Here is a 20,046-nt window from a genome sequence, read left to right on the forward strand (position 1 = left end):
AGCGGTCATGGCCGCGGCCGCTAATCCTCATTGGAATGCAGTTGCCAGCTGTGGTATGCCGTGGCACACGGCTAGTGGGTAGTTCCACAGCTGCTGCTTTTGTGCAGTCCCGCTACCACACAAAGGCTGTGCAGTCATGTGGGCCACTTGCTCTATGTGTGGAGGAATGTCCCCATTATAACCCGTGCTTAAGGGGTTAAAGAAGACGCAAAGAAAATGAGACAGCCAAACAAACAAGACAACATGAAAACACAAACAAACAAACAAACAGACAAACGAAAGTCAACAGTGGGAAAGGCAGTCAAACCTGGATCCATCTCAATGACAGCAACTGACTAGAATGTTACTGTGACACAACACAGACAGGGGAAAAGGAAATTCATTTTCAAAAAAGAGTCAAAATCACATGTTAGTCACAAATCAATGAACGCTGGAAGCGTTTTGCATTGATAATGGGAGTATTTTAGTTCAAAGTCAGAGATCACAAGGCAGTCGAGAGCAGGCTATCCCTCAGCCTAACTCGCCTTTTCAAAGACCACTCCATGTTAGCCATTTCTCCGCCATCCCTTAAAGATGTAGTCCATCATTTGTAATTTGTGCATTTTGTTCGTTTGAAGCAACAAAAGTGTTCAAATCTAATAAAAGATACTGAACAACTAACCTGATGAAGTTTCAACTCAGCTTCAGCTGTATATTCCGAGAAAAACAGCATTCTAGGATCTCAATTTCAAATCAAAAGTTGCTGAATCATGTTTTGAATTGTTTTGAATTGCAGCTATACGCGATGTCGCGCACTGATTATAGCAACCGCGCGTGCGCGTGTGCGTCGTGCCAATGCTTGCACGCGCTTCGCCGAATAACAAAACGAACTACTAATTTAAATTTTCCTACGATGCGCCTTAGGACACACCGTTGGAAAGACCTTCTTTCGTTGATTACTTCAAAATGACAGCTTTCCAGAAAGAATAATTTCACAGGGAGTTTAGTCCACTTACTATCTTTCAACCAAGTATGTGTTTCAACAATAATTATGCCAGTTACTTTTCGGATGGCTGCAAATTTAATGGACTATAGCTTTAAATAAGCAACATAAGTAATGTCAAGAATTTGAGAAAATCAACAAGGCCGAACCTTGGATAGTGACTGCGGGATGGACGTCACCCCCGACATGTGCCGACTCCGTCTATCCTTCCCCGGGCAGTCCAGCCCCCTCAACTGGCAGTGGATCTTGCCGATCGCAACACGCCCGACTGTGGAACTCTCCAAGTTCTTAGAGCCCGAGTCCTGATCCACGTTGTGGAGTCCGTACCGCGACCCGGGCAGGAGCTCCTCCAGTTTCTGTTTTCTCTCGGCGGGGCTGGGGGTGTTGGAGTCCGGCTGCCTGGCCGTGGATCTGTTCATGAGCTGGACTTGGATGTTACTAATGCAGCCGACTAACAGGGAGGCCTGGGTGATGTGGTGCTGATGCTGGTCAAAGTCGGTGGACGCTTGCAGGACAAGTAGATTAATCTGTGTAGCAGAAAACGTGGCATATTCAGTACTTAGGGCCTGTGACCATTCAGCCTTGGTATGAAAAGGGCCCCCCAGTAAGCTCGTCCCCTCCCAAGAAGTCCTCTCGTACCATCCCAGCTACCGGCCCAGGAGCTGGTCCGGTTGCTAATCAGGAACTCCTCTATCCTGGGGTCTATTGTTTGCAAGTTTTGACACATGTAATATATCCCAAAAGAAACCTGCTTGTGGTTTTCATCTCTCAGCGCGAAACAATAGAACACTTTCGTCGGCACAGATCAAAACCCCTGCCATGCGGTTTCGCGCACAATGGGACCGTAAATTACCTAGGCGTTATGGAAGGATTTTATCTTTAATCCGGTAAGTCTGCTATTGTTCTGCTCTGGACGTTCTCTGAATGGCAATAAATTGATGCGCCTTACTGACTTCAAAACTTCTGGTCAGACAGGACCATGAACCGGACGAGACTGGGCTGAAGACCGGACTGGCTTTGGACCGGACGAGGTACCGGGGGGCCTTTTTCATACCAGGGCTGAATGGTCACGGTCCCTTACTGAAAATGATGTCCAAACAGTATCAGCGACAGGGATTATGTTTGAGCTTTCACCTTTTTCTGTCCCACTTCACCTACTGAATAAATCAGGCATGCAACCGGGAAGTAACCCGAAAAAGAGAAAATAATTCCAAGCTTTACAAGGCATTATAGGCCCGATAGTGTTTTCTATTTGTTTTATAATAATGATAATAATAATCAGCATTTAAAGGGAAAATACAACATTTACAAACATCAAAAAATAAAACTACCAAATCATTTTGAAATACCTGGCTGGACTGTTAGTGAATGACAGTGTAAAGCATCCTGTAAAATCATGGCACCTGGTATACCGTCATTTTCAAGAAAAGTGGTATTTTTGTATCAATTTCCAACGCTGGTCGGCCGACCAGCATTGGAAGAGACTGGCTTTTTTTCAAATACTGGCCCCAATTGACCATCGCACTTGCTTGCAATCGATTACACACCTATGAACGGGTACAAGCCAGCTAGACTGGTTCCCTGACCTTACAATTCCCCAATGTATGTAAACTGCTCTGTTTCTTCTTATATGGAGTCAGGGAACCAGACTACAGGAAAATGATTGTTTTTCTTGGTTTTTATAGCATTTTCGAACCCAAAACCTCAAAAAAGTCAGTGTAACTATATTTGCTATATATTTCCAACCCCCCAATTCCATCCATTTCTGAAAATTACAGCAAAAGCAAATGATGTATATTCCCTTTAAATTGTATATTTTTTGAACACAGTAAGGACACATGGAATTAAAACTACCTTAGGAACAGCCACTGACAAGCTAACGGTGGACTCGGTGCTGTTCTTGAGTCCGGCTGCCTTGTTAGCACTCTTGAAGGCCGCCTGCACGTCACCTATGCAGTCCATGTGAAGCACGTCTACGATGGCTTCAGGGTGTCGCACGCATAACACATTCTCCGCAGACTGTAAATATCTGAAAGGAAAGACATGTGAATTCAGTGACAGTGACGCCAATTTTTTGTCCCCAAAACACACCAATTTTGAAGGGAGTATACAACATTTGCAAACATCAAAAAACAAAACTACTAAATTATCAAGACAAACCTTACTGGACTGTCTAAAGCATCCTGTACAATGTTGGCACCTGGTGTGATGTTATTTTCAAGAAAAGTGGTGTTTTTGTATCGATTTCCAACGCTGGTCGGCCGACCAGCGTTGGAAAAAAATGTTATTTTTTTTTAAATACTGCCCCAATTTATTATATTTAGTTAGTTCGCATTTTTTTACAATCGATTGCACACATGTGAACAGGTACAAGCCAGCTAGACTGATTCCCTGGCCTTACAATTCCCTGACGACCATAAATTGCTCCGCTTCAAGTCAAGTGGAGTCAGGAAACCGGACAACAGGAAAATGACTGTTTTTCTTGATTTTCCAGCATCTACGAACCCAAAACGTCAAAACAAGTCAGTGTAACAATATTTTCCATAAAATGCTAACCCCACAAATCAATCAATTTCTGAAAATTGCATCTAAAGCAAATGTTGCATATTCCCTTTAACCAATTTCAAGTTCATTGTTTGAAACCTGTAAGAGTAACTTAGTACCTGTCAATCACTTGCATCAGAAGTGGCGTGAGCAGAATATCAAGGGCTCCTTTGATCGAGAGGATAGCCGACGTTGAAGAACTCTGACACTCCTTGACAAGCGCTATGAGACAAATGAAACAAATCAGATTACGGACCGAGTATGTCCACATTGGCAAAACTGATAACCACTGTTGGCACTTCAGTGACTTTTCCGCTATGCATCCATAATAATAATAATAATCGGCATTTAAGAACGCTCTTATTAGTAAACTAAATCACAGCGCTTACAGTATTATTATTACCCCTGATCATTGGGCCAATTGAACATTCCAAATACCATCTCAGCTCCCTGAGGAGTATACAGCTCGATGCTGCCTGTTAGGTGCAGGCAAAGCTTATTCAATCACAATAACCATCTCTGCTCTCACAGGTACCCATTTACTCCTGGGTGGAGAGAAGCAATGAGTGACAAAGTGCCTTGCTCAAGGGCACACGCACCATGACCCCGGCTGGACTCGAACCCACAACCCGCAGCTTTACCCACAGACCACGAATCCAGTGCCTTTAACCACGAGGCCACAGCACTCCACATGCTCTAGTATTCCTCTAAAGTGAAGACGCAACAAGATTCAACTGACTTACTCTGTGTGGACTGGTAGGTGGGTGGTGATGAGTGGACCCGATTGTGGCGTCTCACTTCTTGCGGAGGAAGTCCTAGGAACATCTCGCTGTCTGCACTGTCCTCGTCTTCGGACTCCGACTCCGTGTCAATGTCGTTCTGCTCGACGTCTGTCATCGTCACGAGTCCCGGCTTCAAGCCCGGCTGGCTGATGGTGAAATCCGGAAGCGGGATGTTACCCTTGATGAGGGTGGTGGCAGGGGCGCAGAGTGGGCTGAAAGGAGGGTGTGTCTGGAGGGTGTGGCCTGGTGGGTGTGTCACCCAGCCACTGCAACCCCAGAGCGTTAGGTGATGGCAGTAGGCCTTTGTAGACGCCCAGGGGTGCTGTAAGCTTGGGCTCTGGGGAGCCGCGTCTTTGGACTTCTTCTGAGCGTGCATACTGCTCTCAGTGGATGCGGCAGAGACGAAAGACGCAGAGGATGAATGTCTCCTCCGGTCTGTGTCATCATGTCTTTGAAGAGATTCTGGAGATTCTACTTGCTGAGTGGATGCCGAAGATAGGGTCTCATCGGCGAAGGATTTTGATGGGGAACTTTCAGGAGCGTTGATATCGAAGCTGCCGCTGGAGGGAGTTTCGATGAGCGTCTTGCTCATGCTGTCAGTGAGAGTGAAATCATCTTCCGCCGAGTAGTACTCACTCTCGGCATGGCTTGAGACGGAGCCGCGGCTGTTCTTCATGTGTGGGATATCAGGAACTTCCTTGGATCTCAGGAGAGTAGGGCTGAGAGGGGACTGGTCAATGAGGGATTCACTGCGGAGACGCTGGATCATCTCTGCGCTCAGATTACCCCGGCCTAGGGTAAGTTTGTTATGCAGGGCCATGGTTTCCACCGGCAGGCTGTGGGAGCTGCCGTGGAAGTGGTACGGATGCCGCTCAAAGACGGAGCTATCCGAACCGGTCTTGATTGTCAGGGTCGGGTCCGATGTGGTGCTGGCCTGGGCACTACTGGTACTCAGTGAAACATTCCTGGAAGCTTGCTGCTGGGAGTCAGGGACTGAGACAGAGCTGGAGTCTCTCTTTGAAGGCTCCTTGGGAGGTTCTGGGAGTATTCCAAAAGACCCTGCCGCGTCCGGAGCCTCTACTTGGAAATCAGCTGCCTGTAGATCTCCGGGGAGAATCGGAGCGGCGCTGCCGACAAAACCTTGGGTGAATCTGAACTCCCTCGAGGGAGAGTCCACAGGAGTCCTGTCGCAGACTGAGAAGATCCACTGGCCCTGCTGGAGAATGCTGCGACCGTAGTCGTGATCCACCTCCGTTAAAGGAGCTCTCCAGGCAGCATCCCCAATCCAGTTGGACATGGTGTTCACATCGGGGGCGTTGAAGAACAGGCAGCCGCCGCGACAGCCACACTTGCTGCGGAGTTGGCTCATGGGCTCGTCCGGATTCCCCTGCCAGAGGAACCAGAGGCGACGGCTCTTGCGGTCGTGGGTGGTCAGGAAGTGGTTCTGGGCCTTGAAGGAATCCTTGGACTGGAGCAAGTCGGCCAGGTCTAGCTGCAGCTCGGGGCAGTCGACGGAGCAAGCTTGAAGCCAGGCTGCCTGGGGCTTGTTGGACTCGCAGACAAACTGCTTGACTTGGATCTGTTGGATGGTAGTGCTCAAGCCATCACCGATGCTCACACTGTGCAGGTTGCATTTACCCATGTTCAATGACCCAACCTACAATGAAAAAACAATAAGTCGTCAATAAATATTGTCAAAACCCCAAATATTCTGGTTTTTATTTTCTGGTTTTGTCAAGTCTATACTGTGATTTCAGCCTTGTCTAATGACAACATTTAAATAATCCCCTTGTGGTCTTGATACAGGTCTAGACCTAGACTACTCAGACTAGTCCTGCAGCCTTCCCTTGCAAGCACGGTCAAGCTTCAGCAGTGGCAGAAGCCTCAGCAGTGGCAGAAGTTACCCACCACGTGTAAGTTGGACCTCAAAAACCTGCAAGCTTTTAAAGCCAGAGTCCATCATTTGCAGTTATCCAAAACGTAACTGGCGTAATTATTGTTGAAAAACATACTTGGTTGAAAGATAGTAAGGGGACTAAACTCCCTGCGAAATTATTCTTTCTAGCAAGCTGTCATTTTGAAGAAATCAACAAAAGAAGGCCTTTCCAACGGTGCGTCTTAAGACACACCGTAGGAAAATTTAAATTAGTAGTTCGTTTTGTTAATCGGCGAAGCGCGCGCAAGCATTGGCACGACGCACACGCACTTGCTATAATTCGTCGGATCAGTGCGCGAAATCGCATAGCTGCAATCGGCTCAGTGAGAACGTGTCTCAGACGCTGAATTCAAGCCCAATTCAAAACATGATTCAGCAACTTTTGATTTGAAATTGAGATCCCAGAATGCTGTTTTTCTCGGAATATACAGCCGAAGCTGAGCTGAAACTTCATCAGGTTAGTTGTTCAGTACCCTTCTTTAGATTTTGAGCACTTTTGTTGCTTCAAACGAACAAACTGCACAAATTACAAATGATGGACTATACCTTTAAGGCCCGAGAAATTCCGAACACACGTCAAGCACACATCTATTGGTTTTGGTATTGATTGTAAGCATTATATTTTGGCGGATACCAGCCCCTTATGAATATTCATTAGTGAGTATTCATTAGTGAATATTCATTAGCAAATATTCATGAGCATTATTACTGTACCTGGCACTGTAGGGCACAGCCCGTCTCCACCAGCATCAGATCCACCATCCTGAGACTGACCCGCAGCATGCGATACTTGAAATGCATCATATTTTGGCCGATACCAGCCCCTTATGAATATTCATTAGTGAATATTCACTCGTGAATATTCATTAGCATTATTACTGTACCTGGCACTGTAGGGCACAGCCCGTCTCCACCAGCATCAGATCCAACATCCTTAGACTGACCCGCAGCATGCGATACTTGAAATGCATCATATTTTGGCCGATACCAGCCCCTTATGAATATTCATTAGTGAGTATTCATTAGTGAATATTCATTAGTGAATATTCATTAGCATAATTACTGTACCTGGCACTGCAGGGCACAGCCAGTCTCCACCAGCATAAGATCCACCATCCTGAGACTGACCCGCAGCATGCGATACTTGAAATCATCCTCCGTCGGGCAGGGTACCGGGTAGAGCGGCTCCTTGATGCGACACTGCTGCTGCTTGTCCATGTGAACGCAATACTTGGATGTGATTGGCTTCTGGAGGTCGTCCAGGGGGTCCACGGCCAGATGGATGAAGAGCTGGAGGAAGCTGACTAGGGACAGCATCTGTGAATGTTTAAAAAAAGGATAGAAAGGGATTCGAACTAGCTGCCTGCCAATTGCTGTACGAGTGTTCTACTAACTCTGAGTTATGAAACCTTAGAAGATGGTCGCAACATTTGTCAAAGTTTTACTCTGGGGGCACTAGTGAGAAGGGATATAATCAAAATGGCTATTGTTGATGTACCTTAATGTGGCGCGGCCCCCAACGTGGCGCACTTTGATTTCTCGCCTGTAGCGCCTACCTAGAACAACAGATTTAACTGAAATTTCACAGAAAGTGAAATTTCATCAGGTTCTAAACAGTCCTGTTCATAAATCACAAGCTTATTTACCCGTAACAAATTTTGAAGAAAATTTTATTTTGGCGTGATTTTCCGATATTATTTTCAAGTGCAAAGTGAACCCTTTGAAAATGAATAAGAAAATAATTTTCGGACAAACATCTTGCTGGGTATGTAAGTAGAGGTAATATTTTTTTATCAGAAATTCTTAAATGTTAATTTGGAATTTCCCAAGATTTATTCAAGTGCACCACGTTAGGGAACACTCCGCCAATTTGTGCCCAATTTCCGGACGCCACCATTTTTGAATTTCGGATTAAATTTTATGAAACTGAAATTGTTCACAGAGGTTAAATAGCAAGCATTAATAAGGTAAAAGTACTAGTATTATACTGCATGAATTTGAGGTTTGTCAACAAAGAGGTTTAGCAACACTACACGAGGAAAGTCGGGTAAGTTTCGAAGTGCGCCACGTTAGGGAACATGACTATAGAGAGATTCGATCCAACTGCCTCTAAATTGCTGTCCAGTGCTCTATGAAGTGCGAGTTGTATAACTCTGCAACATCGTCTTTGAATTTGTCATGTTTTTATGCTCTGGAGCACCAGTGCGAAAGTAAATAATTGGCAAAACTGGGTACAGACAGATTCGAACCAGCTACCTCCCAATTGCTGTACCAGTGTTCTACCAACTCTGATTAATACAACCCCACAATAATCTCCACATTTGTTACATTTTTGCTCAAGGGGCACTAGTGATGAGAAAGGACTATAGTTGACAAAAGTTGAGTGGAGTTGAACCAGCAACCTCCAAATTGCTGTGCCGGTGCTCTACCAACTCTCAGTCTAACAAGCTTACAACGCTGCCTCAACATTTATTAGATTCTCCTCTGGGGCACTAGTGAGAAGGGATATAAGGGCCCATGACCATTCAGCCCCAGTATGAAAAGGGCCCCCCAGTAAGCTCGTCCCCTCCCAAGAAGTCCTCTCGTACCGTCCCAGCTACCGGCCCATGAGCTGGTCCGGTTGCTAATCAGGAACTCCTCTATCCTGGGGTCTATTGTTTGCAAGTATTGACACATGTAATATATCCCAGAAGAAACCCGCTTGTGGTTTTCATCTCTCAGTGCGAAACAATAGAAAACTTTCGTCGGCACAGATCAAAACCCCTGCCATGCGGTTTCGCGCACAATGGGACCGTAAATTACCTAGGCGTTATGGAAGGATATTATCTTTAATCCGGTAAGTCTGCTATTGTTCTGCTCTGGAGGTTCTCTGAAGGGCAATAAATTGATGTGCCTGACTGACTTCAAAACTTCTGGTCAGACAGGACCATGTACCGGACGAGACTGGGCTGAAGACCGGACCGGACGAGGTACCGGGGGGCCCTTTTCATACCAGGGCTGAATGGTCACGGTCCCTAAAGGGCGAAAGTGGGTGGAGTGGTATTCGAACCAGTTACCTCCTTATTGCAGTACCAGCGCTCTACCAACTCCTAGTTGTATAACCCTCTATATTTTATTTTTGCTCTGTGAGCAATAGGGAGAAGGGATATACATTGTTATTGGCAACAATCTGTAGAGTGGAATTCGAACCAGCTACCTCCGTGTACTGGTGTCGCGAGGCCTTGTTATGTTACCTGAGGAGGAGTGAGTCTACCGCTCAGGACACCCATCTGGAGATCCAGTAGCCAGGCATATTCTAGCGTCGCGCTATCCACAGGTAGACCCTCATCTGAGAACATCGCATGGCCGCGTAGCTGCAGACCGGACAATCCCAGATGGCCGTCACAGAGATGAGAATCGAGTCTCTGAAAAGCAGAAAGGTCAAAAAGGGGAAAGTTATCTCAGTCATAGACTACAAAACAGCTTTCTGTATCAAGCGAGTGTGGACTTTGGGTTGTGAAAAAGGAAACGTAAGAATATGGAAAAGTAGGATAAAGGAAAAGTAGGAATACTTGAAAGCATGCAGTTACAAAGGGAGAGTTGGGGGACATGGGAGGGACATTCGAACGTATTGTTGACGACGCCTGATGCTCATGTGAGGGCGCTACGGTCTTGCTCAGAATACAATTGTGAACAGACCAGTGCACTCTTTTTTTCTATTAAAGGGAAAATACAATATTTGCAAACATCAAAAAATAAAACTACCAAATCATTTTGAAATACCTTGCTGGACTGTTAGTGAATGACAGTGTAAAGCATCCTGTAAAATCATGGCACCTGGTATACTGTCATTTTCAAGAAAAGTGGTATTTTTGTATCAATTTCCAACGCTGGTCGGCCGACCAGCGTTGGAAAAAAAAAAAAAAATTCTTCAAATACTGGCCCCAATTGACTATCGCACTTGTTTGCAATCGATTACACACCTATGAACGGGTACAAGCCAGCTAGACTGGTTCCCTGACCTTACAATTCCCCAATGTATGTAAACTGCTCTGTTTCTTCTTATATGGAGTCAGGGAACCAGACTACAGGAAAATGATTGTTTTTCTTGGTTTTTATAGCATTTTCGAACCCAAAACCTCAAAAAAGTCAGTGTAACTATATTTGCTATATATTTCTAACCCCCCAATTCCATCCATTTCTGAAAATTACAGCAAAAGCAAATGATGTATATTCCTTTAATACATTTGTAAATTTTCAACTTGTATGTTTAATTCTAACCCCCAACCTCCATTTATTTGTTGTTTGGACGTCTGCAACCCTCTGAAGAAAAAAAATCCGCTTTGTGAGCAGACTGGCTCCCAGTCCGTACATTATCGATACAGATTTTAGGGCGGGAACCAGCCTACCCCGCGAGAATGAAATCATCGTCTGGCAGCAAATAATTAGAAATTGTTAATTAATGATTCAATAATTGAACGTTGGCCAATTGTGTTTTTTTGGGTGGTGTCTCATTCAAAAGTGAATAACATTTGTATTGCTATAAAAATAGCAGTGTACAAAAAGAATCTATTTTTCAGGATGAAATTCAAAAATAGAATGGGGAATGCAGCTTTAAGTGGATAAAAGCGCCCTCTGCCGTACATGCACAAGTCCATTAGCTTACCTTCTGTGAATCTGAGACCATGATAGTGACGGGGGACAGGAGCAGCTGAAGTCTTGTCTCAGAGTGACCTTTCTGAAGCTCAAAGCAGAGCTGGTCGAGTACTGCTATGGGGCAGGACGGCTCCGCTTTGCCACAATACTGTGAAGACAAGAAATAATGCACAAATACTTGAGTCTTTAAAGGGAATATACAACATTTGCAAACATCGAAAAATAAAACTACCAAGTTTTTACGAAATACCTAACTAGGTTGTTGGTAAATGACAGTCTAAAGCATCCTGTAAAATTATGGCACCTGGTGTGAAGTCATTTTCAAGAAAATGGTATTTTTGTAAAAATTTCCAGCGGTGGTCGGCCGACCACCGTTGGAAAAACCTAACTATCTTTCAACTACTGATCCACATTTACCATTAATTCAGTCCAAATTTTGTTTGCTATTGGTTACATGTTCATGAACGGGTGCAGGCCAGCTAGACTGGTACCCTTAACTACAATTTTCCAACATCTGTAAATTGATCCATTTTATATTTAGTGGAGTCAGGGAACCAGACTACTTAAACAGTTTTGTTTTTCTTGGTTTTTCCAGCATTTTCGAACACAAAACTTGAAACATGTCAGTGTAACAATATTTGATCTATTATACTAACCCCTCAACTAGTTCATTTCTGAAAATGACAGCAAAAGCCAATGATGTATATTCCTTTAAAGGCATATAGGGTTAGTTGTGTTTATCGCAAAAGTAACCTACCGAATTATTATCAAAAAATTTAATTAGATTAAAGATCTTACTGGTACTCAACACCCCTTGAAATTATTCCGTCTGGCATGCTGTCATTTAGAAGAAATCAAGAAATGTAGGAGATTTCCAACGATCAGTCAAATGACAAACTCTTGGAGTAAAGAGTGCTATCGACAGAATCGTGTTTCGTGATCAAAAGGTTGTGCATGGTTTTTCACTGTTTTCTCAAAAAGTGTAATATCCACCGAGCTGAAACTTCCACAGGATCGGTTTTGAACACACTTCTTTGGATTTTAAGTGGTGTTATCACTGGAAACAAACAAAAGAAAGACGCTGCAAATCATTAAAAAATAGTATCTTCTTGCAATGTCGCCGCGACAACTTGTTTGTATTCAGATCGTACCACAGGAAGCGTAGCCTTTATGCCATCCACGTTCAGAGAGACGATGACGTCCATGGGTCTGAGCGCTAGACCATTGACTACGCGCCCCTTTGCATCTTTGGGGCCGTCCCCCAGACCATCGCTGGGCGATCTGATGAAGTCCGTCGGGACTTGGTCTACGCCAAAATAGTTTTCCTGGAAACAAAAAAATTAAGACAAAAGATACAAGCAAACAAAAATGTTGTCAATGAGTAAATTAAAATTTCTTGAACACTGAATCCTTTGACTTTAATCCTCCGACTTTTTAAAAACTTTTTAAAACTTGACATAAGACATAAGACATAAACCAGACAATTCAAAACATGCTTATCTTCAGGCCACTAGGCTGACCAGCAAATGCCCCCTACAAACTACATTTCCTGCGATTCAAAACGTGCTTACCTTCAGGGCCAATATGCACTTGACGATAGACCCATATGCCATCAAGATTGCTGGCCCGATATCAACTTCCAGCTGCAAGCGATCAGGGGGCCACTCTGATGGCACGGCCACGCACCCTGCCCTCTTCCATCCAGCGTAGCCGGTCTGGGCTGGGTGGGTCTGGTGTTCGTGCCTGCCGCTAGGGGTGCATCGGATCTGGATCATGGGGGAGTCTTCCTCTAACGGCATAGGGTGATAGGTGTAAGTAATGCTGACTGCGACGTAGGGAACTGCAGCACATTCCACCCAACCATCCCTGGAGAAGAAAGATACAAACAAGTTGTCCATTATTTATACTATTTTTTGGCGTGGGAACCAGCCTACCCCGTGGAAGCGGAATTGTTGTCTACCAGCCAATAACTTAAAACTGAAAGGAAAAAATTCAACAACTAAAACATGGACCGATTTTTGGGGGTCAATGTCTCAATCAAATGTGAATAACTGTCAACTACCACAACAGGAACATATCCAAGATTTGTAAATACATAGACACAAACACATGCCACGCCGCTGTCCGAGCACTTGTACTATCCAGACTCGATTATTGCAACTCTCTTCTCAATGGTATTAATCAGTATGAGGTTGATCGACTCCAACGGCTTCAAAACAATGTTGCTCGTATCACATTATCTCAACCCAAATACACACATGCCTCTCCACTCCTTCAACAATTACATTGGTTACCAGTTAGACAACGCATCAACTTCTAAACAGTGGTTTTCATGCACAAAGCGCTTCATAACACAATGCCGCAGTACATAATGGGATCACTCAACCTTAATGCACCCAGCCGTAGTGGCCTCCGCTCCAGTAACAACCTTAGAGTTCCACGCACATTCAAAAAGGCAGGGGACAGGGCCTTCTCAGTGTCTGGTCCCCGATGCTGGAATTCCTTGTCACACAACATCCGCAACATCAGTTCTCTTGACAACTTTAAGGGCAGACTGAAAACTGATATGTTCTCTCCACATAATCTGTAACTTGTCTTCTGGAGTTATCCTTAGTCGCGCATTGACACTTGCGAAAATGCGCGCTATAAATCGTGTTATTATTATTATTATTAACTGTTGTATTTAGAAAAGGAATTTATTTTTCGGGATGAAACTCAAAAACAGCACGGGAACGCATCTTTAACTCTTAATACCCCTCAGTCTTACCCATCCGTAATGCCTTGCCAGTGATCCAAGGACAGCCCCAGTAATTTCTTGTCGTCCTCCCAAGTATCCGGTGTCTTGGTGGAGCGGTCTAAGCCTTGCAGGCAATGCTGGCTGCTGTAGCATTCTGGGAAATATAGGCGGCCCGAGACTGAGTCCGCCTGAAAAGAAATAAATCAGTCAAGTTACTAGTTCACAAACCTCCTCAGCAATGCTGGAGTCCAGCCCATCACAAGTACAGTGGAACGCCGCTATAACGAACACCACTATACCGAGCATTCGGCTATACCGAACATCATCCTTGGCTCCCAGTTTAAATGTACACAACGTACCGAAAATTGTTGTTGAAAAAAGTCAACAGATTAAAGCTATAGTCCATCATTTGCAGCCATCCGAAAAGTAACTGGCGTAATTATTGTTGAAAAAAATACTCGGTCTCTGGTCAGACCAAAGTTCCGGAATTGACGCGGCCATGCGGCTTTTTTTTTTTTTTTTTTCCTTTTTTTTTTTTTCTTCAAGCTTGGATTGTACAGACAAGGTGGGGTACTATTTTGTTTTTTTTGTGTCCTCATGTACATTGGTGTCCTCCATAATTTGCCTTGGTGCTTTCGATCATTTGCCTTGGTGCAATTTCCCATTCCTTGGTGCTCTTTGGTAAAAAAAAATTGAGGAGGTGCAGAAATAGAGGGCGCTGTTGAAGCTACCGCGAAACACTTTGGAAACAAAAAAGATCAACGCGCAAGATTAAAATCGACGCGCACGCTGACCAGAGACCGACTTATTTTTTTTTGGGGCCTAAACTCCCTGTGAAATTATTCTTTCTGGCAAGCTGTCAGTTTGAAGTAATCAACGAAAGAAGGCCTTCCCAACGGTGCTTCTTAAGACGCACCGTAGGAAATTAAAATTAGTAGTTTGTTTTATTATTCGGTGAAGCGCGCGCAAGCATTGGCATGACGCACGCGCGGTTGCAATAATTCGTCGGATCAGTGCGCGACATCGCATAGCTGCAATCGGCTCAGTGAGAACGTGTCTCGGACGCTGAATTCACGCCCAATTCAAAACATGATTCAGCAACTTTTGATTTGAAATCAAGATCCTAGAATGTTGTTATTCTCAAAATATACAGCTAAAGCTGAGCTGAAACTTCATCAGGTTAGTTGTTCAGCACCCTTCTTTAGATCTTGAGCACTTATGTTGCTTCAAAAGAACAAAATGCACAAATTACAAATGATGGACTATACCTTAAAATGTACACAACGTACCAAAAATTGTTGTTGAAAAAAGTCAACAGATTAACAAAAAAATCTACCGGTTGTACATGTGTACAACACTATTTGGGCCACTTAACTTTTAATTCCCGAACATCAAACGACCCATGGTTACATCGTGTTTGAATATTCAAGAGCGATAGATGGCTATTATTTCCCCAAGGAATAAAAGGGAAAACCACCCGTTGCTAAAGTTTCGTGATGACTCCTCGTGCGGCCGCGGGATGTGAAAAATGCCAGTTCACTATTGGTCAAAAGAGGGTACCGGTGGCTCAAAATCGCTATACCGAACGATCGTTATTTCAATCACTTTCTGTGGATCCCACGATGTTCGTTATAGCGGCATTCCACTGTACTAAAAAAGTCAATCATAAGTCATAACAAGTCAATCACAAGTCCATCACAATGTTATCATAAGTCATCACAAGTCATTATAAGACATCACAAGTCAATCACAAGTCTATCACAAGTCCATCACAATGTAATCATAAGTCATAATAAGTCATCACAAGTCATAATAAGTCAATCACCAGTCATCACAAGTCAATCACAAGTCATCACAAGTCAATCACAAGTCATCACAAGTCATCACAAGTCAATCACAAGTCCAACACAAGTCCATCACAATTCCATCACAGGTCATCACAAGTCAATCACAATGTAATCACAAGTCATCACAAGTCAATCACAAGTCAGTCGCAAGTCCATTACAAGTCCATCACAAGTCCATCACAAGTCATCACAAGTCAACCACAAGTCATCACAAGTCCATCACAATTCTATCACAGGTCGTCACAAGTCCATCACAATGTTATCACAAGTCAATCACAAGTCAGTCACAAGTCATCACAAGTGCATCACAAGAGAATCACATATCCATCACAAGTCAATCACCAAGTCCATTACCAGTCATCACAAGTCCATCACAAGTCATCACAAGTCATCACAAGTCCTCTCATATCAATCACAATTTATCCAATCCCAATTCAAATGGAACAGGAACAAAAGGACAGGCAGACCAACCAACAGACAGACGGACAAATTCTTACCCTGAGCAGAACTCTGACTGGTAGGGTTGGAGGCAGGTAGTCCGAGTACGGAAGAACAATCGACAAATCCAGAAGATCCCCAACCAGGCCGATAAAAACTGCAGTCAAAAAACAATCAACAAGTGTAGAATTACATTTCCATAAATGGCTGAATTTTCACACAAAGACATTTTAGCTGCGAGTAGCAGCCCAACAAATCATCATGTCTCTCCGTTAGTTAGTTAGTAATAGTAATTATAATAATTTGGGAGGCTAATCATCCTTACTCGCAGCTGGTATGCTGAACTGCGAAGGACGCGGCTACAACGTGGTCGGGCCGCTGGCACGTAAAGGCACCTATGGCTGCCGGCCACATCGACCCATATATGAACACGGAGCACAGCTTGAGATCGAAAGTGTTTGATTTTTCCGGAGGGAGGCAAACCGGAGGGCACGGAGAAAAACCCTCGTGGCACAGGAGAGAACCAACGTACAACTCTACTCACATGTGATCTGCGGCCAGGATTTGAACCGTGGTGACCACGGTTACATGTAGTTAGTTAGTAACAAACGTTTACATTGTCTATCTCTCGTACAAATGTTGACCGATTTCAACCAGACTTTGTCAAAGGCATCAGTAGCCCAGCCCCAACATGTCACATGACCAAACTGGGGTCAAAGGTCATCATGGGTTCACTGGGGTCAAAAACCTGATTTTTTACTCAAAACACTACTCCTTCCAGAAATTACATAGCACAATCACGTGACTCATGCACGAACACAAATTCATTGGCCCGCAGCTGCTGAGATCTGGGCCCAATTTCACGGCGCTGCTAAGCACAAAAATTTGCTTAGCACAAAAAAAGTCTGGCTGTGAAAGCAGGTTACCAGCCAAAACTCCACGTGATTTTTATGCTAAGCAAACAACAGCTGAATACTAATCACGAGCAATATACATCACATGGAGTTTTGGATGGTAACCTGCTTTTATAAGCCAGTCTTTTTTTGTGCTAAGCAAACTTTTGTGCTTAGCAGCGCCATGAAATTGGCCCCTGATGGAGCTTGTTATTTGGCCAATTCCTTCTGTTCTACTTTTACTACTCTGTATTGCATGTACATTGTGAGATGGAATTTTGCGTCTAGGTGATATAAATCAAATTAGGTTTTGCCCTTCGCTGACGTTTAAACACTGTATATACTCAGTGTGTTACCTCCCGAGTGAAAGTTGGAAAAAAATCACTCGGGTGGGACTCGAACCCACGACCTCCTGCTTTCTTGTACATTGTGTTTATTCAGCTTCGTATGCTACAGTGAGTAATAAGCGGGGCGGTTTGGGGCGGTACAAGGCCTAAGGCGTTACCGTTTTGTTGCAGACTGGACGAGCAGTCCACCCAATTGTACTTGTTGGTGGGCAGCATTAATACGAACTCTCTCAAGATGATGTTGAGGTTCAGCGTGTAAGGGACAAAGCTGAACAAATCCGAGCGACCCTTGCTAGACCAGTCTGAGAATAAATCTACAAAAAAAAAAAAATTATTGTAAATTAGAATTACAGATATTTCGTCACCGTTTTGACGAAGTGACGCATCAGTCCAAAACCGAGATTTTCTGAAATCTGAGATTTTTTGATATTCTAACATTTTATGATGTCCTCTACATGATTACCAAATTTCGAGACACAACATTCCATTGTTCGTTAATTACGCTAATTGGCTAATTGCACAAAGTGTTGAAAGTGCTACACACTAAATTTTTCGTTCTGACGAAGTGACGAATCTCTATGTGTCACTATAGTCTCATCGAGTTTACACGTGTGCTATATTTAGAAATGTGAAGCCTCCACGATTTGCGTCTTGACGAAGTGACGCATCTGCATTCTAAAATGTATACATTTTATATACACGCACACGCTGTGTACAAACACATGCCTCATTTTTGTTAAGAAGTAGATTTTCCGTTTTGACAAAGTGACAGATATCTTTAGTAATTAATATCTTCTAATTAAACACAATTTTTTGAACAGAGAGAATTGTTTTGGGCTATTCAACTCCTGGGCTATTGTCTCAGTTATATATTTTTCAATTCTGGGGGAGAAATGTACACAAAAATGCCAATTGAAAAATCCACCAATTTCAAACGCAATTGTCTCAAAACTCGGTTTTGCATCTGTGTGCACAGATGTGTCACTTCGTCAAAACGGTGACGATTTACTCAATATTGGGTTTTTACCTATCACCGACATAATTTCATGAACACTACAACTCAGGTTTGTCTGAGGGCTCGCGAGTCAAAATTCAACAATTACTTGGGTGGGACTCGAACCCACAACCGCCTACTTACTAGTGCAGACCTCTCGACCGCTGAGAGATTGCCAGCGTCGACTGGCGAGTTCAAAACCGATACAGCAGTGGGTACCCCAAACAAACAACTCCTACAAAGCTTCGATTTTGGTGGGTTACAACTTAGAAGCATTCTGCTTTTATTTTTCGTGGTCTTGGAGGATCAAAACAAGCTACAATTTGAACTTGATAAGGTACTTCTCAAGTCAATTAAAGATATAGTCCATCATTTGTAATTTGTGCATTTTGTTCGTTTGAAGCTACAAAATTGTTCAAAATCTAATGAAGGATAACTAACCTGATGAAGTTTCAGCTCAGCTTCAGCTGTATATTCCGAGAAAAACAACATTCTAGGATCTCAATTTCAAATCAAAAGTTGCTGAATCATGTTTTGAATTGCAGCTATACGCGATGTCGTGCACTGATCCGACGAATTATAGTGTGCGTCGTGCCAATGCTTGTGCGCGCTGCGGCGAATAACAAAACGAACTACCGTTGGAAAGGCCTTCTTTTGTTGATCACTTCAAAATGAGAGCTTGCCAGAAAGATTAATTTCACAAGGAGTTTAGTCCACTTACTATCTTTCAACAAAGTATGTTTTTCAACAATAATAAGCCAGTTACTTTTTCGGATGACTGCAAATGATGGACTATAGCTTTCAAGTATAACCAAAAAAATTACAGAAGCAGGATTCGAACAATGACAAATTTGCACCAGTCTACACAGACTGAGAAATTAGAATATAACCACAAGCAAGGAATCATAATCTTTGGGACCCCTGTCAATTTTGACAAAAAAATCACGCTAGAAATGGCCAGCTTGATTCGTGTCACCACTCACCACCTACTACTCACCACTTATGAAGCCCTTGTGCGCATACATCAGGTGCGTAGTTGCCTTGCTGAACGTGAGCGTGACTTCCCAGTTCTGGTGATGGTTCCAGACTCGCGGGTAGTGCATGGCAACTTGAAACTACAAGAACAATTAATGACAAGTCAATGACAAGTCAATGACAAGTCAATGACAAGTCAATGACAAGTCAATGACAAGTCAATGACAAGTCAATGACAAGTCAATGACAAGTCAATGACAAGTCAATGACAAGTCAATGACAAGTCAATGACAAGTCAATGACAAGTCAATGACAAGTCAATGGCAAGTCAATGGCAAGTCAATGACAAGTCAATGACAAGTCAGTGGCAAGTCAGTGGCAAGTCAGTGGCAAGTCAGTGACAAGTCAATGACAAGTCAATCACAAGTCAATCACAAGTCAATGGCAAGTCAATGGCAAGTCAATGGCAAGTCAATGGCAAGTCAATGACACGTCAATGACAAGTCAATGACACGTCAATGACAAGTCAATGACAAGTCAATGACAAGTCAATGGCAAGTCAATGGCAAGTCAGTGACAAGTCAGTGGCAAGTCAATGGCAAGTCAATGACAAGTCAATGACAAGTCAATGACAAGTCAGTGACAAGTCAGTGACAAGACAATGACAAGTCAATGACAAGTCAATGACAAGTCAATGACAAGTCAATGACAAGACAATGACAAGTCAATGACAAGTCAATGACAGGCGATGACAAGTCAATCACAAGTCAATCACAAGTCAATCACAAGTCAATCACAAGTCAATAACAAGTCAATGAAGAGTCAATCACAAGACAATGACAAGTCCATGACAAGTCAATCACAAGTCAATGACAATTTAATGACAGGACAATGACAAGTCAATCACAAGTCAATCACAAGTCAATGGCAAGTCAA

At 43.5% G+C, this 20,046-nt stretch overlaps 1 protein-coding gene across 1 annotated transcript in view; it reads right to left on the reverse strand.

Moving 5' to 3' along the window:
* The window catches only part of LOC119730522 (transmembrane protein KIAA1109-like), a 97,611-nt gene that overhangs the window by 63,124 nt on the left and 14,441 nt on the right, over positions 1–20,046 (reverse strand). The window contains 13 exon segments of the mRNA XM_038203490.1: positions 1,132–1,509; positions 2,837–3,011; positions 3,646–3,748; positions 4,270–5,965; positions 7,313–7,561; positions 9,478–9,648; positions 10,890–11,027; positions 12,031–12,204; positions 12,451–12,745; positions 13,647–13,804; positions 15,961–16,058; positions 17,300–17,455; positions 19,133–19,250. Of these exon segments, the coding sequence (XP_038059418.1) occupies positions 1,132–1,509; positions 2,837–3,011; positions 3,646–3,748; positions 4,270–5,965; positions 7,313–7,561; positions 9,478–9,648; positions 10,890–11,027; positions 12,031–12,204; positions 12,451–12,745; positions 13,647–13,804; positions 15,961–16,058; positions 17,300–17,455; positions 19,133–19,250 (3,909 nt within the window).

Source organism: Patiria miniata, unplaced genomic scaffold, assembly GCF_015706575.1.
Source record: "Patiria miniata isolate m_02_andy unplaced genomic scaffold, ASM1570657v1 HiC_scaffold_22, whole genome shotgun sequence".
NCBI lineage: Eukaryota > Metazoa > Echinodermata > Asteroidea > Valvatida > Asterinidae > Patiria > Patiria miniata.